Here is an 18965-nt window from a genome sequence, read left to right on the forward strand (position 1 = left end):
GAGATACCCATGGGGCGGTTGCCCCAGAGGCTGAGACGTTACCTGGCTCCTTTGGGATACTCTTATCAGTTAGAGTGCATGGGCCAGCTACACAGAGTAGAAAGGAGAGGATAGTGTCTCAGCTCAGTGGCTTCTCTGGGAATCCCAATGACACTCATCGGCGGGGATCACAGTAGCTCCCTGGGCAGGGCCAAAGCTGGTGTAGTCTTCTAAGGAGTGAAGGCTTGTTTTGCTCTGTTGAGAACTCTGGGACTCTGGAGTGGATTAAAGATGGCCACTTGGTGCTGCCGCTCAAGGAGCAGGGAGTCCATCTGTCCTCTCTTGAAGCTGAACTGACCCTGTGACTTGAATGGCTGATGAGCCTGTGGGCCTACACTCCAGGGGAGGGGTAGGAGCGCGTGTGTCCTCAGTTCCGTGAATGGCGGTGTAGTGCAGCAGGGAAGCAAGCCCCGCTCATCACCTCATCACGGGAGGCATTTCCCATGCTGGCCGCTGGGCCTGAGCTTCATCACACACTGGTTCCCTGCTCCTCCAGAGCTGCTGTGACCTTCCCCAGAGCCAGGGTCTCTGCCTTCTGCTTAACTCAGGCGGCCAAGACCCCAGGCCATTCTGGGAAGGAATTTATTCTAAGTCAGATAACTGAAGAAACCCAAATCTCACAGGCCTCCTAGGGAGGCAGACTTGAGAAGCAGGTCTGTCCAGTGGGTGGCATCAGCTACACCTGAAACCATGCCTCAGAAGGCACCCGGCCAGGAAGGGCCACCCACAGAGCAGGCCAGAGTCACAGTTCTGGCACACTGAGGAGATGTCCCTGGGGCTCTGGAGCGGGGATGGGTGCTTCTGGGTGGGAAGGTCAAGCTGCCTGCCCTACCTACCCCACCCTCTGGCCCATGCATCTTAGAGACCACTGCTGCTGTCCCCCTCCTAACTCCATCTTGGGCAGTCCCCCTCAGGGCACAGCCATAACTGGACCAGTCCTTGTACCACCACACTGAGGTCCCCTGAGTCTTGCCCATTCTGTGTTTAGGTCCCAACTCACTCAAATCTTGGGGACGCTGTGCTGGGCCTTGACCTCCACTCTCGGCCATCCCAGATATCTGTTCTTCTGATCCTACTGCTGAATGGAAAAAACCAACAACAAGGACAGTGTCTGGGCCACTGGGCTGCCACAGGCACCCGATGCTCAGGATACCGTGGCAGGCCTCCCTGGACATGTGACGGAGATGCCCTGAATGCCGCTTATTGTTCTGTGCAGCCAGAGCCGAGAAGCCGGCTCATCAACCAGAGCACGGCGTTTCACGTGCACGTAAAACCTCCAGTGTGGACACACCAATGGCGTCCTCCTCAAGGGACGCAGACAGATGTGTTTAGTGAGTGACTGAGGCCCGCCCAAGGGAGGCAGGGCCTACGGGGTCTGTTCCTCAGTCTGTGGTATCCCTGTTCCAATCTCTGGAGAACCCCGTGAGCCGTTTCATCTCTTTTAGTACCTGTGGACTCCTAGTAAAATGAAGCAAGAGATGGGCTGCAGGACCTGCTTCCTGTGGCTTGCTTCCCGTCCATCATCTCGCCTCTCAGTGCCTAGCAACTTCTGATAAACATGCCCATCCATGTAAACACAGGCTGGGCTAGACTGGTCCATGCTGTCCTGGCCCTACCCTCTACTGAGTACCTTTGAAGGGAGTGATTGGGAAAAGGCCCTGCCCTTTAAGAAGCCACCCTGAGCTGGGAGGTGGCGCACACCTTTAATCCCAGCACTCAGGAGGCAAAGCCAGGTGGATCTCTGTGAGTTCGAGGCCAGCCTGGGCTACAGAGTGAGTTCCAGGACAGGCGCCAAAACTACACAGAGAAACTCTGTCTCAAAAAACAAAACAAAAACAAAACAAACAAACAACAAACAAAAAACAAAGGACCCAAAACTAGAAATTACATATGGGACTAAATAAAAAAAATCTTAAAAAAAAAAAGAAGCCACCCTGCCCTTGGAGTGGCTGTTCCCATCCTGTGGTGACCATGAACACACCCTGCTTGCTTTCTGACTTCTCCACCCAACTCATCATGCATTGCCATCACAGATGGTGTGTGCACATCTGGATGGTGTGTGCACATCTGGATGGTGTGTCGCCCCATCCAGAACCGCTGCTGCCCAGTAACAGGTCTGCGGGTCGAAGTGGGCATCATGAAGGAAAACAGAGGGCACCAGCAAGCCCTTGATTCTAGCTGTCACTCAGGATGACAGATACTGGGGGGACTCTGAGTTTGAAGGGGACAGAAAGATGAGCCATCTAGGGGAGAGCTGAGTCCCTTGGACACACTCAGAGGCCACACAAGAGTGCCACACTGTGGTGGTGCCCACTGTGGTGGAGGATGGGAAATACTTCACCCCAGTGCAAATCACACAGCACTGTGAGGGTAGACTCAACACATTCTGCTGCCTGTGGGTCCACAAAACAGCTAAGGGAGGGGGCATGAAGTCTCCCCACATGTTCTAGTGCCTTCTGTGGGAAAGGTTCAGGGACAAACGTCAGCTAAGAGTGACAGAGAAGCACACAAAGGCTCTTGTGGAATGGAATAGAGCAAAGAGCAACTTGGGGTGGGCTTTGCAGATAAAGATGGAGTCTTGGGACGCAGCAGCCCTGTTCCCCCATGCAGATGCATGTGCAGGTCACTGTGCTTGCTACCTCCCTTCTACTCATGAGCACCATCCAACCTGCGAGGCTAGGAACACGGACTGTGCCCATTGTCTGACAAAGAGACTGATGCTCCCTGGAAATCACACAGCAAGAGAGCTGAGTTGTTTAAGAAAACGTAAAGCAGGTCTCTTGGCCAAGCACGCACCTTGTCCCAGTGACAGACTCTCACACATGCATCTGTGCCATCAAAAACATATGTGGAATGAGGAGGGACCTTGCAACTGATCCTGGCATGCTGGTATGGGGCTGCACTTCCACTTGCATGTACACGTTTGTGTATGCACACTCATGTGTGCAAAGGTGTGAGTGTATATGTATAAGAGACTGCAGAGGCTCTGTGAGGTTGTCTCTCCATTTTCTGTACTATCACTCCTGGCAAATACCCCAAATAGCCGTGAATAAGCACAGCACAGTTCTTGCTGCCAACCCCATCCCCATACCATGAACACTCCAGAATGCCAACTGCAGTTTCTGGGTACATGGGGCAAGAACCAGAAACAACTAGATTAAGGTATTTTACAACTCTGCCCTGTGGGTGGGTCCAGAGCCACCCACAGATAGAGAACTTAGAAAGGACGTGTGAGATGTTCAAGCCAGCTCCACAGGTGAGTGCTGGGTGAGGCAGAGCCTGGCTTCATAGCCTCCAGCCTGCCTCCATATCCCAGCCACTCTGTGGAAAACCTGTGTATGATCCCAGCCTTCAGTCTCCATGTGCTGTGGTTCCGCACTACAGTCCTGCACTAGAGCTCAGTTCTGTGCGGAACAAGGCATCGGTGAGAAGAGGGTTTGAATGGACAGAGACAAGATTTCCCAACAGAGGTGGAGGCGGTACGGTCCAAGGTGGCCTCTGCAGCCTCAGGAAGGACGGAACTCAGAGCGATCTATATACCCTCTCTCTCTGGACCTGTCATGCTTGTCCTACCTGAGCCTTGTGGGGCAGCACTGGACAGGATCCACTTGATTAAGCAGCAACGCATCAGGGCCTGGCGGGTGAACCGTGGCCTCTGCCACGTGATGCCTTCCTTTTTGCTCAGCGGTATGCGCCCGGGGTCTCCAAGGAGGCTGCCATCTGACGCCTTCATTGCTTCCTGCAGAGGGAATAGACATGGAGGGGTTAATGCAGGCTCCCTGTGGGGACCTCCAGAAGATTCTGTAGCCCACTCTGATATCCTGGGTGAGGCCAGTCCTAACCCCATCTGGAGCCAGCTCTATGGGGCTACAGCAGTGCTGGTTGGAGGACCCCCTACACACACACACACACACACACACACACACACACATACACACACACACATACACACACACACATACACACACACACATACACACACACATACACACATACACACACACATACACACACACACATACACACATACACACATACACAAACACACACATACACACACACACATACACACATACACACACACACACACATACACACATACAGAGAGAGAGAGAGAGAGAGAGAGAGAGAGAGAGAGAGAGAGAGAGAGAGAGAGAGTTCTGTTGCCCACCATCGCTCCATGGTTTCTTTCCATTCTGCACTCAGGCTCTGGCATAGGGTGGGTCCCCAGGAGAAGGTTCCAGAGAAGTGAGCCCAGACTTGTTCATCTTAAGCTCGCCCCTCCACAAGCTAGGCTGCCAGAGCTGAATAGTTCCTTAGAGAACCGACTGAAGCCCAGAGAAGAGAGCAGGTTCACACAGGAGCCACAGTGAGGTCGGAGCACTCCCTTGTCCTAGCAAAGGGCCTTTTGGGGTCTGAGTTTTCACCTGGAAATGAGCTGAGGGTAGATAAAAATCTGTGTGACCACCTAGAACACCCACCAAACTCGAGGACCTAAAAAAGCATGTGCGTGGCCGGCCGGCCGTCTGGCCAGCCGATTAGGGGGCCCTGGGGGTTGCTGAGAGATAGTGGGAACTGAATTTGAATAGGTGTGAATCAGAAACGGTCAGCCTGGAGCCACTGTGGAGGATTCAGAGCAGAGACATTTGTTCGCCTCGAGTAATACTGCCCTTCAGTCCTGGCTGTCCAACTGTCCGTCATCATCAGTCCCTAGTGGTGGCAGGTGGCAGCCATGACAGCCCCTCTGGGGGTCTGCTTTGCTTTGTCTACGCCCTGTCTCCTGCAATGGGACAGGTATGGTCTTGGCTCATAGCAGTCACCCCATCATACCCTCAGCAACACCCCGACATTCCTCCCCTTCTCCAAGGCTCACTTGGCAGTGAGGAACATTGGTGTGAAGGGAAGGGGGTGCCAGGGAGGTGCAAGGAGGCATCTCCCTACATCTTGTGCTTACTCGCTTGCATATTCAAACACACGTATATGTACGCATGCACGCATACACAGATCCACACGCAGGCACGTGCTCACACACACACACACACACACACACACACACACACACACACACACACACCATGCCCTGGCTGGGTCAGGGGCACCTTCTACATTATTAACTATCTCATTCAGGAGAGAAATGGCCTCGATGAATAAAATCGGTATGTTGGTCAAGGAGCGGGGGCGGGGTGGGTCGGGCAGCTGGTGTTTCATTATTTCATGAATTCATTGCTCGGGACTCTGCACTGGGGAGGGGAAAAGAAACCGAGATCCTCAAAACCGCTAACAGGGTCACTCTTACTCGTCATAAGCCCCACCCCCACTCACCCCTGCCCCCACCTGAAGCACTGGCACCTGTAGATTTTTCTCTCAAATCCTAGATAGGCGTGGTGGACCCTGGGATGTCCCCCACAGGGCAGGCTGAGACCCCTCAGTGCATGCTGGGCTGAGCTCAGGTCATCAGGTCGTCACAACCCGGACAGGTAGCTCGCGCCACCATTTTTACAGGCAAGAAAACTAATCCACGAGGAGTTTGGGGACATACCACACTGTAACATGGCATTCTGGCTCCAAAGTTTGGGTAATCTTGGCCACAGGCTTCCAAAGGTTCATGGGACTAGGTCCCTGGAGAGATTTCAGAAGGTGGGGGTTGGGCTCCCCAAGCTCCCTAATCAGATCTATAGTCTCCAAAAGCAACTGTTCATGAACGCCCTGGGCTAGGGGGTCGTGGTGCCATATTTCTTCCTGGCAGAGAGTCAGAGTGATGTCTGGACACCTGGACTGGATTCCTCTGTCTGGATGGGTGGCCAGAATTCTTTCTTTGAGCCTCTCTGGACAAGGGCTGTGACACTTTCCCGTCTTGAGGTAGCAGAGATCTCTGAAGAGAAGGAAGAGCAGAGGAATGGAGCCAGCCTGTCCATACCTCCCCACAGAGGAGTCAAGCCCGTGGCCTGGGCCCAGCACACTGTGAGGGAGCCAGGAGCGGGGAGGGGTGAGCACGGGTCATCCTCATGAATATTTGACACTTGTCTGTCTGGGAGAGGGTCTGATTGAGCTGCCCAGGAATGTTAAATAGCTCTTCTGACACCCTCTTCTTGCCTCCCAGGCTCAAAGGCATCGAGGGGAGGGAGGTGACCCCACTGCCCCCTCACCCTTCCGGGCTTCTGTGAGGGGAGGGGACAGAGTGAGGGCTGCTGGATCAGTGAGGACAGTGGGGCAGAAGTGAAACATCTGTTTGCCCCCGCTTGGCATCCCTGATGGCTTCCTGTCACTCTGCAGATCAAACCATGTTATGTGCCTGCCCCCAGCTCATTCTGCTCCTCACAGGCTGCCTCTCTCCACAGCTCTGCCTGGGCATCTGCGGATCCCTGCACTGGACACTTGTCCCCTGGATGCTCAAGGCCACACTCAGGGGTCAGGCCCCTGGAGCACTGTTCTAACTAGGTCACTCCCATGTGCCTCCATCTCAGTCTGTTGCTACATCTCCCTGCAGCAACAGAGTATATACGGACTATAGCTTATTATTCTGCCTTCTCAGGTCACTCCAGAAAGGTCAGCTCTGAGACTACTCCTGTGTGTGTGTGTGTGTGTGTGTGTGTGTGTGTGTGTGTGTGTGTGTGTGTGTACCTGTGTAAATTGTTCTTTCTGTCATAGGGCCTGGTACCCGGAGCCCCTCACTTTATAAACTCCACAGTAAAAGGACAATCCATCCAGAAGAAAAACGCACAGACATGTCACCAAAGGGAAAAGAGATGGTACATAGCCTCTGGGGAATGCCATCTTCTGCCGCCAGGGAAATGCCCATTGAAAACCACCAGGAGAGCCAGCAGGATGCTCAGTGGCTCAACCACCTACAGCACAAGCCTGACGCCCCGAGTTTGATTTTGATTTCTACAACCCACACAAAGGTGGAAGGAGAGAACCGACTCCACAGATTGTCCTCTGACACCTACTTACACACACACACACACACACACACACACACACACACACACACGCAAATAAACACATTAAAAACAATCAGGCCTGAAATAAAAAAAATAGCGACCGAAGAGCTGTGCAGATGGGGAGGGACCCTGGGCCGCCACGGCCTGGCCGCTGGGAAAACAGAATGCTTCAGCCGCTCTGCAGAACAGCTCGAAGGTCCTTGGCCAATAGAGCGAACACATAGCCTGGCAATTACACGCTTGGGTGTTTGTCCCAGGTGGTTGAAAATTTATGTTCAAACAAAAACTTCTAACTGAATATTCATGGTAGTTTTATTTGTAAGAGCCCCAGATTGGAAGCAGCCAGATGTCCCTCCACAGTGGAGGAACGAAGAAACCAAGGTGCCAGAGTTGTCCCAGAAATTCCAAACCTTGAGAAGAGAGGACCTGGACACTCATCACAACTCAGATGAAGACTCAGAATTAAGCTAAACAAAAAAGCCAATCCTGAAAGGTCACATGCCGCGTGAGTCTATTTACATAGCATTCTGAAGTGACAGCCTGTTAGCAATGGAGAGCGGATTAAAAGGCCAAGAATCAGATGGGGGGAAGGGCAGGGGGAGAAGAAAAGTGTGGTTACAAAAAGGTAAACCAGAAGGACCTCTGGGGACAGAGCTCCCTTGTTGGGTATGTTGTGTACCTTGATGGCAGTGATGATGAATGGATACGTGAACTACAGTTGACAACATTCTAACACACACACACACACACACACACACACACACACACACACACACACACACACGACACTGGGGCGGTTTGAATGACATTGGTGCCTGCATCAGTGTCCATATCATGGCTAGGATATTGTGCTAGTTGGGTTTGTTTGTTTTTTTTTAAATAGGGTCTCACTATTTAGACCTGGCTAGCCCCAAATTCACCAATTCACCTGGCTCTGCCTCTTGAGGATTAAAGGTCTTTGATACACACCCAGCTTGTACTAGTTTTTTTCTTTGTTTTCTTTCTTTCTTTCTTTCTCTTTCTTTCTTTCTTTCTTTCTTTCTTTCTTTCTTTCTTTCTTTCTTTCTCTCTCTCTCTCTCTCTCTCTCTCTCTCTCTCTCTCTCTCTCTCTCTTTCTTTCTTTCTTTCTTTCTTTCTTTCTTTTTTTGCCAGGGTCTCATATATCTCAGGCTGGCATCAAATTCACAGTGTACTCCTGATCCTTCTGCTTCTACCCCCCAGGTACCGAGATTGTAGACATGTGCCACCAGGCCCAAAATGGTATTGTGGGAGTTTTCTCTAGGAAAACTGGGCAAAGTGGACGTGGGGTCTCTGTCCTTTCTCACTGTACTTAGCTCAGTAAAAGCTTCCTTTGCTGATGTGACAGCTTAGTGGTGGACGCACTTGTGGCCAATCCTGGGGATTTGGTAAAGAAAAGAAGTGACTTCCAAAGGTTGTACCCTGACCTGCGTACCTGTGCATGTGGAATGGAGTGGAGAGGTGAACGCCAGATGTTTAGGATGTGCTGAGGTGTGGGCAGTGATGTTAGGATCAGAAACCTGTTCCCATGGAGACAGAGGTAGCAGCGTGCCCCTCATGCCTCTATCTACCCTGATAGTGGTCCAGCTAGGCACTAGATATTGTTGTCCCAAGAGTTCTCACCACATCAGCCCCTCGACCCCAATACCCTACTATGTGGGTCCTCACCCCACACAGGTTCCCTGAAAGCTATGGTGCCCATGGGGCAGCTGTCCTGCACACTGCTCATGATTTGCAGGGAACACCTTCTCCTGTGAGGGTCTGTCTAGCAAGAAGATGGAGTCAGACTATTTCGGTGCCCAAAGGTGAGAACTTTGGCAGCTAGTATAGTCCCTGGCCCCAGAGAATCCCAAATATCAGCCTGGGAAAGATTGGTAGAGGCATCCAGTGGGGATATGCTAGCCAAATGCTGCATGGCTAAAGGCTGTGGAGAGTTCTGACACGTTTCTATTAAAATATCTAGCAGTTCTCCAGAGGTATATCTTAGGCATAAATGTGCATGCAAAGTGCATTCACACACACACACACACACACACACACACACACACACACACACACACACATACCACAAAAGCAAGCACACTGCCTTATGGGTAGAAAGAGCAGTGAGAAGTTTTCTAAAAGCGACCAGGACACACTGGATGCTGGTGCAGAGGCCACACCTTGCTGAGGGGATTGGGGACAGGCTGGAGTTATTTCAGGCAGCGGAGTGCAGAGGGAAGAGGCCCATGGCCAGTCAGCTGGAGACTTGAATGCTGGGCCCCTATGTCCTCACTGGGTGATCCTGGACCAAGTACCCTAAGCCTCAGTTTCTTCATCTGCAGATAGGGATCACGGTATGCCTTCCCGGAGGAAATATAGGTGAGGTAATGCACACAAACAAGCCTCCCCACCCCACCATGGCAATTATCACTGTCTTCCTGGGTCCGAGTTAGGGGCTGTGTTGCTTGTGCAAGGCAGTAAAGAGCGACCCCCCAAAACCTAAACTCGGGAACATTGTGCCTGGAGAGCTAAGTGACCGTCCCCACCTGGTCAGGAGGGGTCTGCTGCCTGGGGACCGCATCGACTGGCTGCTCGTTTTTATTAAAAACCAAACAACCCAAACCCCAAACCTCTACTCTGTAAATTAGAAGTGCAGCTAAGGGTTAGAGTACTCATCCCACCAGACAGAAATTCTGGGGCCTTGACAGGGGATGGGTGCTTTCCATGAAGACTGTCCTGAGGCTAGGGTCTGAGACAGATGTGGGGTGAACCTGCACCCCTCCTTTTAGACGGACTGCCTAGATGCATGCTGGCTCAGCCAGCACCCACTGGTTGTTGTTTGCTCTATTTCCATCGAATGGGACAGATGGCAGCAAGCAGTGGTGGGTGATGTGTCATGCAGGCCCCCAGGGACTGGGGAGCTCTGAGAGCCTAAGTTCTCCGCCCACTCCTGGGCACAGACAGATGTGAGCCGGGTAGTTCATCCTGGCAGGGGAGGCTGAGACAGGCACATGTCCCTGAAGGTGGGAGCGTGCACATACATACTGGGAGGTACATACCTGCACATGTGCACACATGTATATGTACAGATCCCTGGGCCTTAGATTCAAGGTGTTGCAGCAGCAGAGGACAGAACTGAGCTGTCCTGGCCTTGTGTCTGGTACCTGCTAACTTCCCAGGACAAGAGCTCCCCAGTCCTTGACAATGAGGACACTCCATTAACTCGGGTTGACTTAAGCTGCTCATTGGTAACCCGTCTCTGTCAGGATGCCTTCTTTGGTTATACTCCAGCAACCAGACATGCAAGGTCCAGGCTACATGTGTTAGTAAAAGATTTTATCCTTCTAGGAGATTGGTGATATGAGAACCTGGGCACAGAGGGGCGAAGTAGCTTGTCTGTGATCACACAGCTGATATATAAAGGAGTTAGAGCTGATCCCAGCCCCATCTGATACAGAGCCAGGGCTCACAGACCACAGGGGCAGCCCTGAGCCCTCACCAAGCCACTTCCTCTGCAGCCAGGACTCTCTAGTACCAAATAGTGAGGATAGGTGCCGACTGGCCAGTGGCTTTTCTATATACTTATGGGACATTGGACAGAGTTGCAGTATGGTATTGCCCATAGGACAACACAAGGGCCTGAGCCCATCTGGGGCCCAGGCAGTGGCTATGGGCATAGCCTAGTTCCCAGCGGGAAGTTGGGGGCCCAGAGAAGGGGAAGTTTGCTTCAGTGGCATGGCGACAGAGCCCTAGCTAGAATTGAGTTGCCCAGGACCACTGCCCTGAGAGCCTGTCTGGAGAGAGGCTTTTACCACAAGGCCTGACATGGGCGTGGAACCAGAGGAAAGGATCTCCTCTTTGTCCCAGAAGTCACCCATACGCTGGAGGCAGGGAAAGGCAGGGGTGACAGGGCTGGAGATGATGCCTTCTGTCTAGTGTCTCTGTCCTGCCTCACGGAGTGTGAGTGGAGCCCAAGCCTGATGGAAGGGCAGCTGGGCAGAATGTTGTGACAGGCCAGGGTGGGAGAGCCAAGGGACAGGCCCCTCTGGGCTGGCCCTGGCCTTGCCAACTCCCCCCTCCCCTCCGCTCCAGCTCTGGCACTGTCACGTGGCTGCTCTGTGGTGTTCTGGGATGTGGGCTGATCACAGCTGACAGATGCACCTGTTCAAGGGGGGGGGAACATCAGTCATCTGGGGCTGGGAGCTGGGGGAGCACTCTGAGTCACCCACACTGTGCACACTTCCCGACTGATGGGGCAGGGCTGGTCAGGGCAGAAGCTCTTCCCCTCCTCCTCCTCTGCCTTGAAAGCCCTCACAGAAGTCATATCTGGGAGCCTGCAACTACTCCTGAGAATCCCAGTGAGGACCAGGGGGCCGAGGGAGCAGAGGGTGCCCCTAAAGGCAGCCCGAGTAAGCTAAACAGCTCTCCACTTTTGAGGGAGGTGAGGATAAGGAACGGGGACTGGGCTGAGGTGAGCTAAGTCGCTAGAACGCTTAATCTGGTGTGGACGAAGCCCTGGGTTTTAGCCCCTGCGTGAACTGGGTATAGTGGCGCACATCTGTAATCCCACTGCTCAGGAGGTAGAGGCAGGGGATCAGGAGTTCAAGGTCATCCTCTGGCACATAGCAAAGCCCGCTTGGGCTATAAGAAACAGAAAAGAAAGGAGGAGGGAGGAGAGCTTGGGTTCTTTCCTTCACACATCTGGATCCACAGTCCTGAAAGGGAAGGAGGGGCTAACGCAGGTGTGGGTCACGGCTAGGGCAGAGTCCCACTTATGCCACTAAGTAGCAGGCTAAGGGTACAGACAGGTCACAAACTCTAGAGTCAACCCTCATTGGCTGCTTGGATAAAGGCGAGCCCCTCTCCCCTGGAGTCTTTTCCGGCCTCCCACCCCCACCCAGTGCTTAGGGCCTGTGCTGTGGCAGACAGAGTTCAAATCCAGTTCCAGCATGAATTGCAGTCTAGGCCCCGCCTCTGTTCCTCTCCTGTTGAGTAAGAACAATACCAAGAACTGCTTGCTGGGCTGCCTGAGGACACTGGCTTAGAGGGAAGGGCGGCCCTTCAGGGCTACTTCCTCCCTACCCTGTCTGGGTTCCCAGTGATTGCCTTTTCAAACAGGACAAACCAAAGCCCATCTTGCAAGATGCTGGAGAGGCTCCCAGGGCCAAACTGATCCATGAGGACAGACACCTTGCCACCTCAGAACCTGGATGCTGTTGGCTCGCTCCGCCCGACCCAGGGTCTGGCTCAGGAGGCTTGGCATTGTGGTCAGTGCCCACTCTGAGCTTTGGTAGCATTAGAATGAAGATGATAGCACCCGATCTTCAGGGCCAAGTGAACGCCAGTAAAGAAACGGCTGGGGGGTATGTGTGGGGAGAAGGCAGTGGCAGAACTTGAGGGCGGCTATTGGCTTTGACATGGGACCAACTCTCAGCCTACGCCAGTTCATGTGCCTTCTGTCACTAGGGACAAAGCTTGTCTCATGATCTCCTGCTGGTAAGGGTCAGTGGGGACTTCACCCAGGATCACCATTTCTGTGGACCAGGTTACGCATAGGAATCCAGGGACTGGCATTAGATGATGAGCTACATGGGTTCCCAGGAGCCAATTTGGGGCATAGTACAGGTCACAATGGCCAAGGGAATGGCCAGATGGACTGTGGGACTCTGACCACTGACTCTGCCACTCATTCTGGTAAGGTTAGTGGTAGTTAAGGTCCCAGAGAGACATCTGGAAATTAAGAGCCAGCTGTGTGCACATCTACATACACAAGGCTGTAGAAATCCCTGTATCTGTGGACACACAGAGTCCCACTGCCTGGCGCTGGGGGCGGGCGGCAGTCACAGGGTATATGTGACTGTGCTTACATGTCTGTGAGGTCTGCGCTCACACCAATGTGTGTGGATGCACACAGCCCGTGCTGCACGCAGTACGCTTGTGATCTGAGTGTGCACATGAGTCTGGGGCAGAGGGCTGTTGACGCCTCTCCCCTGCCAGTCCAGAGGTTGCTAGGGACACTTGTGACAAGAAGGACAGTACCTTTCAAGGTGCCCTGCTCTGGTGCTCAAAAGGTTTTGTCTCATCTGCTGATTCTTCTGGGTATCCTGGGTAATGGACCAGACAGGACAGGGATGGTATCCTGGACTCTGGGGCAGTATTGCCTGAAACCAGTCCCCCAGCCCTCTCTGGGCTGCTTGTCCTCATGGGAAGTGGGGGGCAGGAAGCCATCTCTTGGGAGGAGAGACTGCCAGATGCCAGGCCAATGTCTATTCTTCTTATAAGACCTTGATTTCCTTATTTGGGGTGTTCAACTGGACCTGGATCTGGTCCTTCCTCCTCCTAAGAAAGACCATCCTGGACTTGTGGGCAGCATGCTGGGCTCCAGGCCAGACTCTCTGAGGGTCAACGCTAAGCTGGGGCACAGCTGATTTTTCTTGGCTCCATCCTTCCCCTCGCCTCGCAACTATTTCATGAACTCTGTGTCTGGTGCCTCTTTGCCTCCCCTCTCTCTCAGTCTCCCAACAGCCCCATGGAGGTGGAGCTGCTTGTGGCCTTATTGGGGGGGGGTGGGTCTCACGCCACTTTAAGAAGAAGGGGGTCTTCATTCACTAACTGAAGGATAATGAAATCCTTGAAAGCTGCACTCATTGGCTACCCCCACCCCCCAAAGACACCCCTCTCCATGCTCCTCTGTCTTGTTAAGGACTATGAGGCTAGGTTCAGGGTCAGCGACCCTGGCTCCTCCTCCAGGGACCTACTTGAACAGGACCAGCCACGGAGCTAACCTCAAGCTTCTCTTCTGCCTAAATCATCCAGAGCTTCTTGCATCCCAAAGAGCCACAGGACTCCAGCCTCCCAGCCAGGATGCTCCCAACCATTACTTTCCCTTATTGGGGTCAGCAGGGGTAGGGATCAAGGAAAAAGGCGCTAGAAACACTGTAAAGACCCAAGAGCAACACCCAAGCACCAGATTCCCCCAGGTCCAGGCAAGGCCCCAGCCCCCTCAGCGCCTACCTTGGCCCTCTGCATCTCCGCTGCTGAAGGGGACTGTCACCAGCCTTCCCGCTTTGCAGCCCGAACAAGCCAGACTGCCTGGTCGGGCTGGCAGCTGCCTCATGTTTGCTTGGACCCAGACGCAACTGTCACTGGAGGCTTCTCCCCCGCCCCCTGCCCACTCCTTTCACCCTCCCCATTTCCCTCCCGGGTCTTAGCTCCACCTCTCTGCCTCTTCTCTCCTCCCTCTCCTCTCCCCTTTCTTCCTCCCTCCCCTTGTCCCTCCATCCCCCAGTTTCTCTTTCTCCAGGGCTCCGAATCCTGGCCTCTCAGCCTCTCAGTACCCCTGTCTAGAGCTCACTCGGGGTCTGTTCCTGGCTCTCATCTCTCTCTAATACATGGTCCGTTCCCACCCTTCTTAGTCACAGGGGAAGCGGGGAGGTTACCCCCTCACCAGTCTCCGCCCAGGACAAAAAGGGGAGCCCTTGGGATTACATCACTAAAGTGACTCCCAGGGTCCTTCCACTTCTTACTGATCTCTCCCATCCGTAGTCACCTCTGTGAAATCCCTCATAGGCCTTGCAGCATGGAAACCTTCCTAGCCGGAGCAAGCACTTCACACTTCTCCAGTTTTACGGTCCTCTGGCTCTGAGGCTGGGACCAAATTCAGGGATTCTGGGCAGCCACAGGACCTTCCCTAGATCTCTTGGAGTAGGATCTGGGGATGGAAGAAGGGATCAAGGGTCCTGCGCATCCCCGGGAAGGCTCCTTCCTGCCCTATAGGAGACAAGCTCTTGAGCTTTTTCTTATCTCTGAGGGAATCCACCAGGAGCCAGGTGCCGAAACCTGCGCCAAGTTTCCCTTTTTGGCGCCCTGAGGAGCCTGCCTGTGCCAGTGGTTCCCATGGAAACAGAGCCTGAGCCAGTCCCTCCTTCCCAGAAAGCCCGGGAGCCCTAGCTTGCCCTTCCTACCCTGTCCCACCCCCTTTTTATTGAGTCAGCCAATTAGCTCCAGCTGTCAGACTCTCAGGGGCAAAACCCCTGAGGCTGTTGATCCCCGGAGGCAGGAAGCCTGTCCCCAGAGGGGAGATGACAGTTCTGTCATCTGTGCATCAGGACTTCAGTCTGGGTAAAGGACGCAGCAGACTGAGGGCTCTCTGGGAAAGGGGATGGCAAGGACCAGAGGCTTCCAGGTCAGGGCCAGTCCTCCAAGCTGTCTTCCTGGCATTAGGCAAGTTTCCCCGAGGAAGGGCAGATTGAGGTCTTGGAGTCACAAGTGGGTTCCTGAGAGAAGGGTCATTATCTCAGTCTGTGTTCATTTACCATCACTGGTAACGCTCAGAAAAGCCGAGTCTTCGCCTACCCGGCAAACCAGCTATCCAGGCTGTTTCTTTCACTTAGAGCCAGCTCTGGGGAATTTTCTACCTACCCATTATATATGTCCAAGAGTCAGGGGTCAACTTGGACACTGCTTATTACACAGCCCAGGCCTTACTCATGGCACTCTGAGGAGGCAGGGTCTTCTGAGCAGCCCAAGTCTGTCCCTCTTTCTGGGGAGCCACAAGTCTCTGCTCGGCACCCTTGGCAAAATTCCACTCCTCTGAGATGCATTCCTTGGGAGTGACAGGCTGTGGCAGAGCAAGCCTAGAACAGAGTCCTCCCCTCCTGGGCCCAGCAACCTCCCTCCTACAGTCGCTACCCAGCAGGTGCCCCTCATAAAACACAGGCATGAGGCATCTGTGCCCTGCCAGGAGCCTGGAGTCACTTGACCCTCTTTCTTCCTTGGGCTCTTTTAGGGACTTAATCAGTGCCCCAGACATTTCCAGGGCCCTTCCAGGGTCTCTGGAAGATGGAGGAATGAAAAAGAGCCAAAGCAGGCCTCCTCAAGTGGACCCCAGCCTTGCTCTGCCACGTGGGCACGGGCTGACTTCCCCGAAGAGATTCTTTGGAGGTCCGTTGGACCCAAAATCGGTTTAGGATGCCGAAGGAGGCCCAGGGTGGTTTGGCAATACTTAGGCTGATGGGGTTTAGCAGTGGCTTCTTCAGGTGGGCCTGGAGGTGTGGTGGGGTGTAGTTTGCAGGAGGAAGAGGGAGGGGTGATTCCAAGCTTCAGGAGGCTGTTTTCTTCTTTGTATTACATTTGAAGACACAGCCATGGGCCACTTCAGCCAGCTGGGGCCCTTTCCTCCTATCCAGGAGAGAGGTTCACACACACAACTACAATCAAGAACCTTGGCTGGAGTCTTTAGACCCATTCTCAGTTCTTGCTCATGACCTCTCCATACCAGGCTCAAGTTTAATTCTTTCCTCCCCGGGTCCCTCAGACTTAGCTCTGAGGGGCACCTAGCTTCACATCTTTCCCTCAGGCCCCTTCTGTGTCTGGGCCTTGCAGAGGGACTGGGAGAGCAGGTAGGGACATCTCTCAGGCCCCCACTGGGCAGAGGTGGGTCTAGTCTCACAAGAGCTCCAAAAACGTCTATTGCCCTAGGAAAGCCTTCCTCCCACGCTGCAAATCTCTGAAGCGGATGGACCCAGCCTGCAACAGCAAACACCTGGAGTCACTTCCACTGCCTTCCTCAGATCCTTGAAATCTCTTTCGCCACAAGCCACATGGAAACCCGGCAGGCCCAGGACACTTCCTGGGAGGGGAACAGAAGCAGTTCTTGGTCCCTTTAGGCCACACAGCACAGCTGGGCCTCTCCTTTGGCTCACTCAGATCGGCACACCTGCCCTGAAGTGGAGGTCCCTGGGGTCAAACTGAGCTTCCGAACACAGGAGGCCTGCTCCCAGGGAGGGTGGGTGGTCAGTCTCCAGTTCAGCTTCTTTCTGGGTTTGGTGGAGTTACGGCTCGTCTTCTGTCTGTCCTGGGCAGCTCCAAGGGTCCTCAGGGCCTAGAGTTCTAGTTCCTAGTTGGCTTTCTGTTGCTGTGATAAACAACCACAACCACAAGCAACTTGTGGGAGGAATGGGTTTATTTCAGCTTCCAGTTCATCCCGAAGGGAAGTCAGGGCAGGAACTGAAGCAGAAACTAAGAAAGAGTGAGCATTGCTTACTGGCTTGCTCTGCCTGCTTTCTTCCACAAGCCACACCCACCTGTCCAGGGCTGGCACTGCCCCCAGTGTGCTGGGCCCTCTCACATCAATCATGAATCAAGAAAATGTCCTACAGATTCACGCCCAGCCATTGCTGGCGACCTTCCTTCCGACCGCGTCGGATCTTTCACAGGGCTGTTATGTGGTTGGGGGATCACGACTAACAAGGAGTGTCCAACACCCAGGGGTAGATGCACCTGCTTTTGCCTGAAGCCTGTTCCTTCGCCAGGCCTGGAACAGGCCAACCAATGTGGTCCCATGCCAACTCTCACAGGAGCCTTCATTTGGACCAGTAGCCCTCCCTCAGCTCGGCCATTTACACGGCCAACAGTGACCCTATGGAGGAGAGAAGGAAGCATCTGTTCCCTACATTCCCCACACTTCAGCAACCCCCTGAACCCCACCTGCTCTCTTTTTTGAAGGGGTCAGGAAGGGAGCACGGGCCACAGTACACATGTGGTGGGCAAAGGATAACTTGTAGGAGTTGGTTCTCCAACCACGTGGGTCCTAGAGAGCAAATTCAAGTCACCGGCTTGGCAGCAAGCTCCCTTATCCAGTGAGCTACCTTGCTGACCTTCTTGGTCTTGTCGATGCCTCTTCCTTCTGGCTTTAGTGCAGGGAAGGCATCTCACCTCACCCTCGGCCTTAGCTAACCTCCCTCAAGTCTCCACTGGCCCTGACTCCTTGCTACCCTCAGTTCAGATGAGGGCTTGGCTGCCTCAACCCTAAATTCCCTATCACCCAGCAGTCAGGACTGGGATCGGTCTCACTCCCCATCACTCCACCTCTGTCCTCACCCAGGTCTACAATTTCATTATTGTCTGTGAGGCTGAAGAGTGTGAAGCACTCCACATGGCGTATCTGAGATATGCAGGGAAGGACTAGCTGCCAGGAGAAAAGGCTTTGTTTCCTCAGGCTGGCTGCCAGCCTCCTCGCTCAGTACGTGGCCTGAAGAGGTAAGGAAATGGTTTTGGCCCTTGGACAGTGGGAAGAGGGACACTGTCTATGATCAACCCTGAGCAGGACCTCAGGTTGGACCCAGGGAATTCCGATGGGCACTGGAGTGTCACCAGCCTTGGTAGATCGCTCTGGGTGGATCTTCCCCACACCCAATCTCTGTGCTGTCCTTTTCTAAACCAAGTACTAAAGGCACGCCTCGCTCTAGACTGATACACAGCGCCTAGCTCAGTGAATAAATGTTTGTTTACGCTGCTCCAGCCCCAGCCACGTGGCCCTTGCTTTGTACCCCCTGAGCTGCCCAGAGCGGCTCACCTGCGACCTCAGATGGCCTAACCCACACGGTGCTTCCTTGGCAGAATCTGCCACCGGGTCCTGTGCTGAGGAACCAGGTGGAGATCTAGCGGAGCTCGCAGGGCCCTCAATCTGTCATCCCTCCTGCCACAGGGACATCAAGGACATCTAACTCAAACCTCCCTGGAGTCAGGGCCTCCCTCCCATGTTCCCACAGGAGATGGAGACCTGCAGAGAATTCAGTAGGACATGTCCAGGGTCAGAACCAGGGGAAGTGAATCTAACTCAGATGACCTTGAAGCTGCCAGGTAACTTCCTGTGGCTTCATTAGGCTCAACCACAAATAACAACTTGACCTCCTCAGAGGCTGTAGTAACAACAGTAACTGCCACTGTGTGTGTGTATGTGTGTGTGTGGGGGGGGGTTGGTTGATTCAGCTTCTATATGGAGCAGCTCCAGTCAGGTACCATTTAAAACCAGCATTTTAAACCAGAAAAACAGGCATCTGCTTTTCTCTACAGTTATTTCTGTTTCTTAACCACCAGCACCCTCGTCCCACAGCAATAGACTCTGAACTACTTTTCCAAACAGTGTCCAAGAGGCTGTGACGAGGTTTCTGGATGCTAAACTCGAGGAATAATTCCCAGTTA

The 18965-nt window shown here is 53.5% G+C and overlaps 1 protein-coding gene across 3 annotated transcripts in view; it reads right to left on the reverse strand.

Annotated features, from left to right (window-relative positions):
• Kcnip3 (potassium voltage-gated channel interacting protein 3) overlaps positions 1 to 14709 on the reverse strand; it is a 72560-nt gene extending 57851 nt beyond the window's left edge. The window contains exons 1-2 of one of the 3 annotated variants that reach the window (XM_052723080.1): positions 14530 to 14709; positions 3613 to 3778 (exon numbers count right to left, since the gene is read on the reverse strand). In XM_052723080.1, coding sequence (XP_052579040.1) covers positions 3613 to 3778; positions 14530 to 14547 — 184 coding nt within the window. In that variant the 5' untranslated portion in view covers positions 14548 to 14709. Of the gene's footprint in view, positions 1 to 3612; positions 3779 to 13994; positions 14145 to 14529 lie in introns of those variants that run through there. The other 2 variants (XM_052723079.1, XM_052723082.1) reach the window with 2 other exon arrangements.
• Between the last annotated feature and the right edge of the window lie 4256 nt (positions 14710 to 18965).

This window comes from Peromyscus californicus, unplaced genomic scaffold, assembly GCF_007827085.1.
Source record: "Peromyscus californicus insignis strain IS unplaced genomic scaffold, ASM782708v3 Scaffold_7__1_contigs__length_154581171, whole genome shotgun sequence".
In the NCBI taxonomy this organism is placed as follows: Eukaryota; Metazoa; Chordata; class Mammalia; order Rodentia; family Cricetidae; genus Peromyscus; species Peromyscus californicus.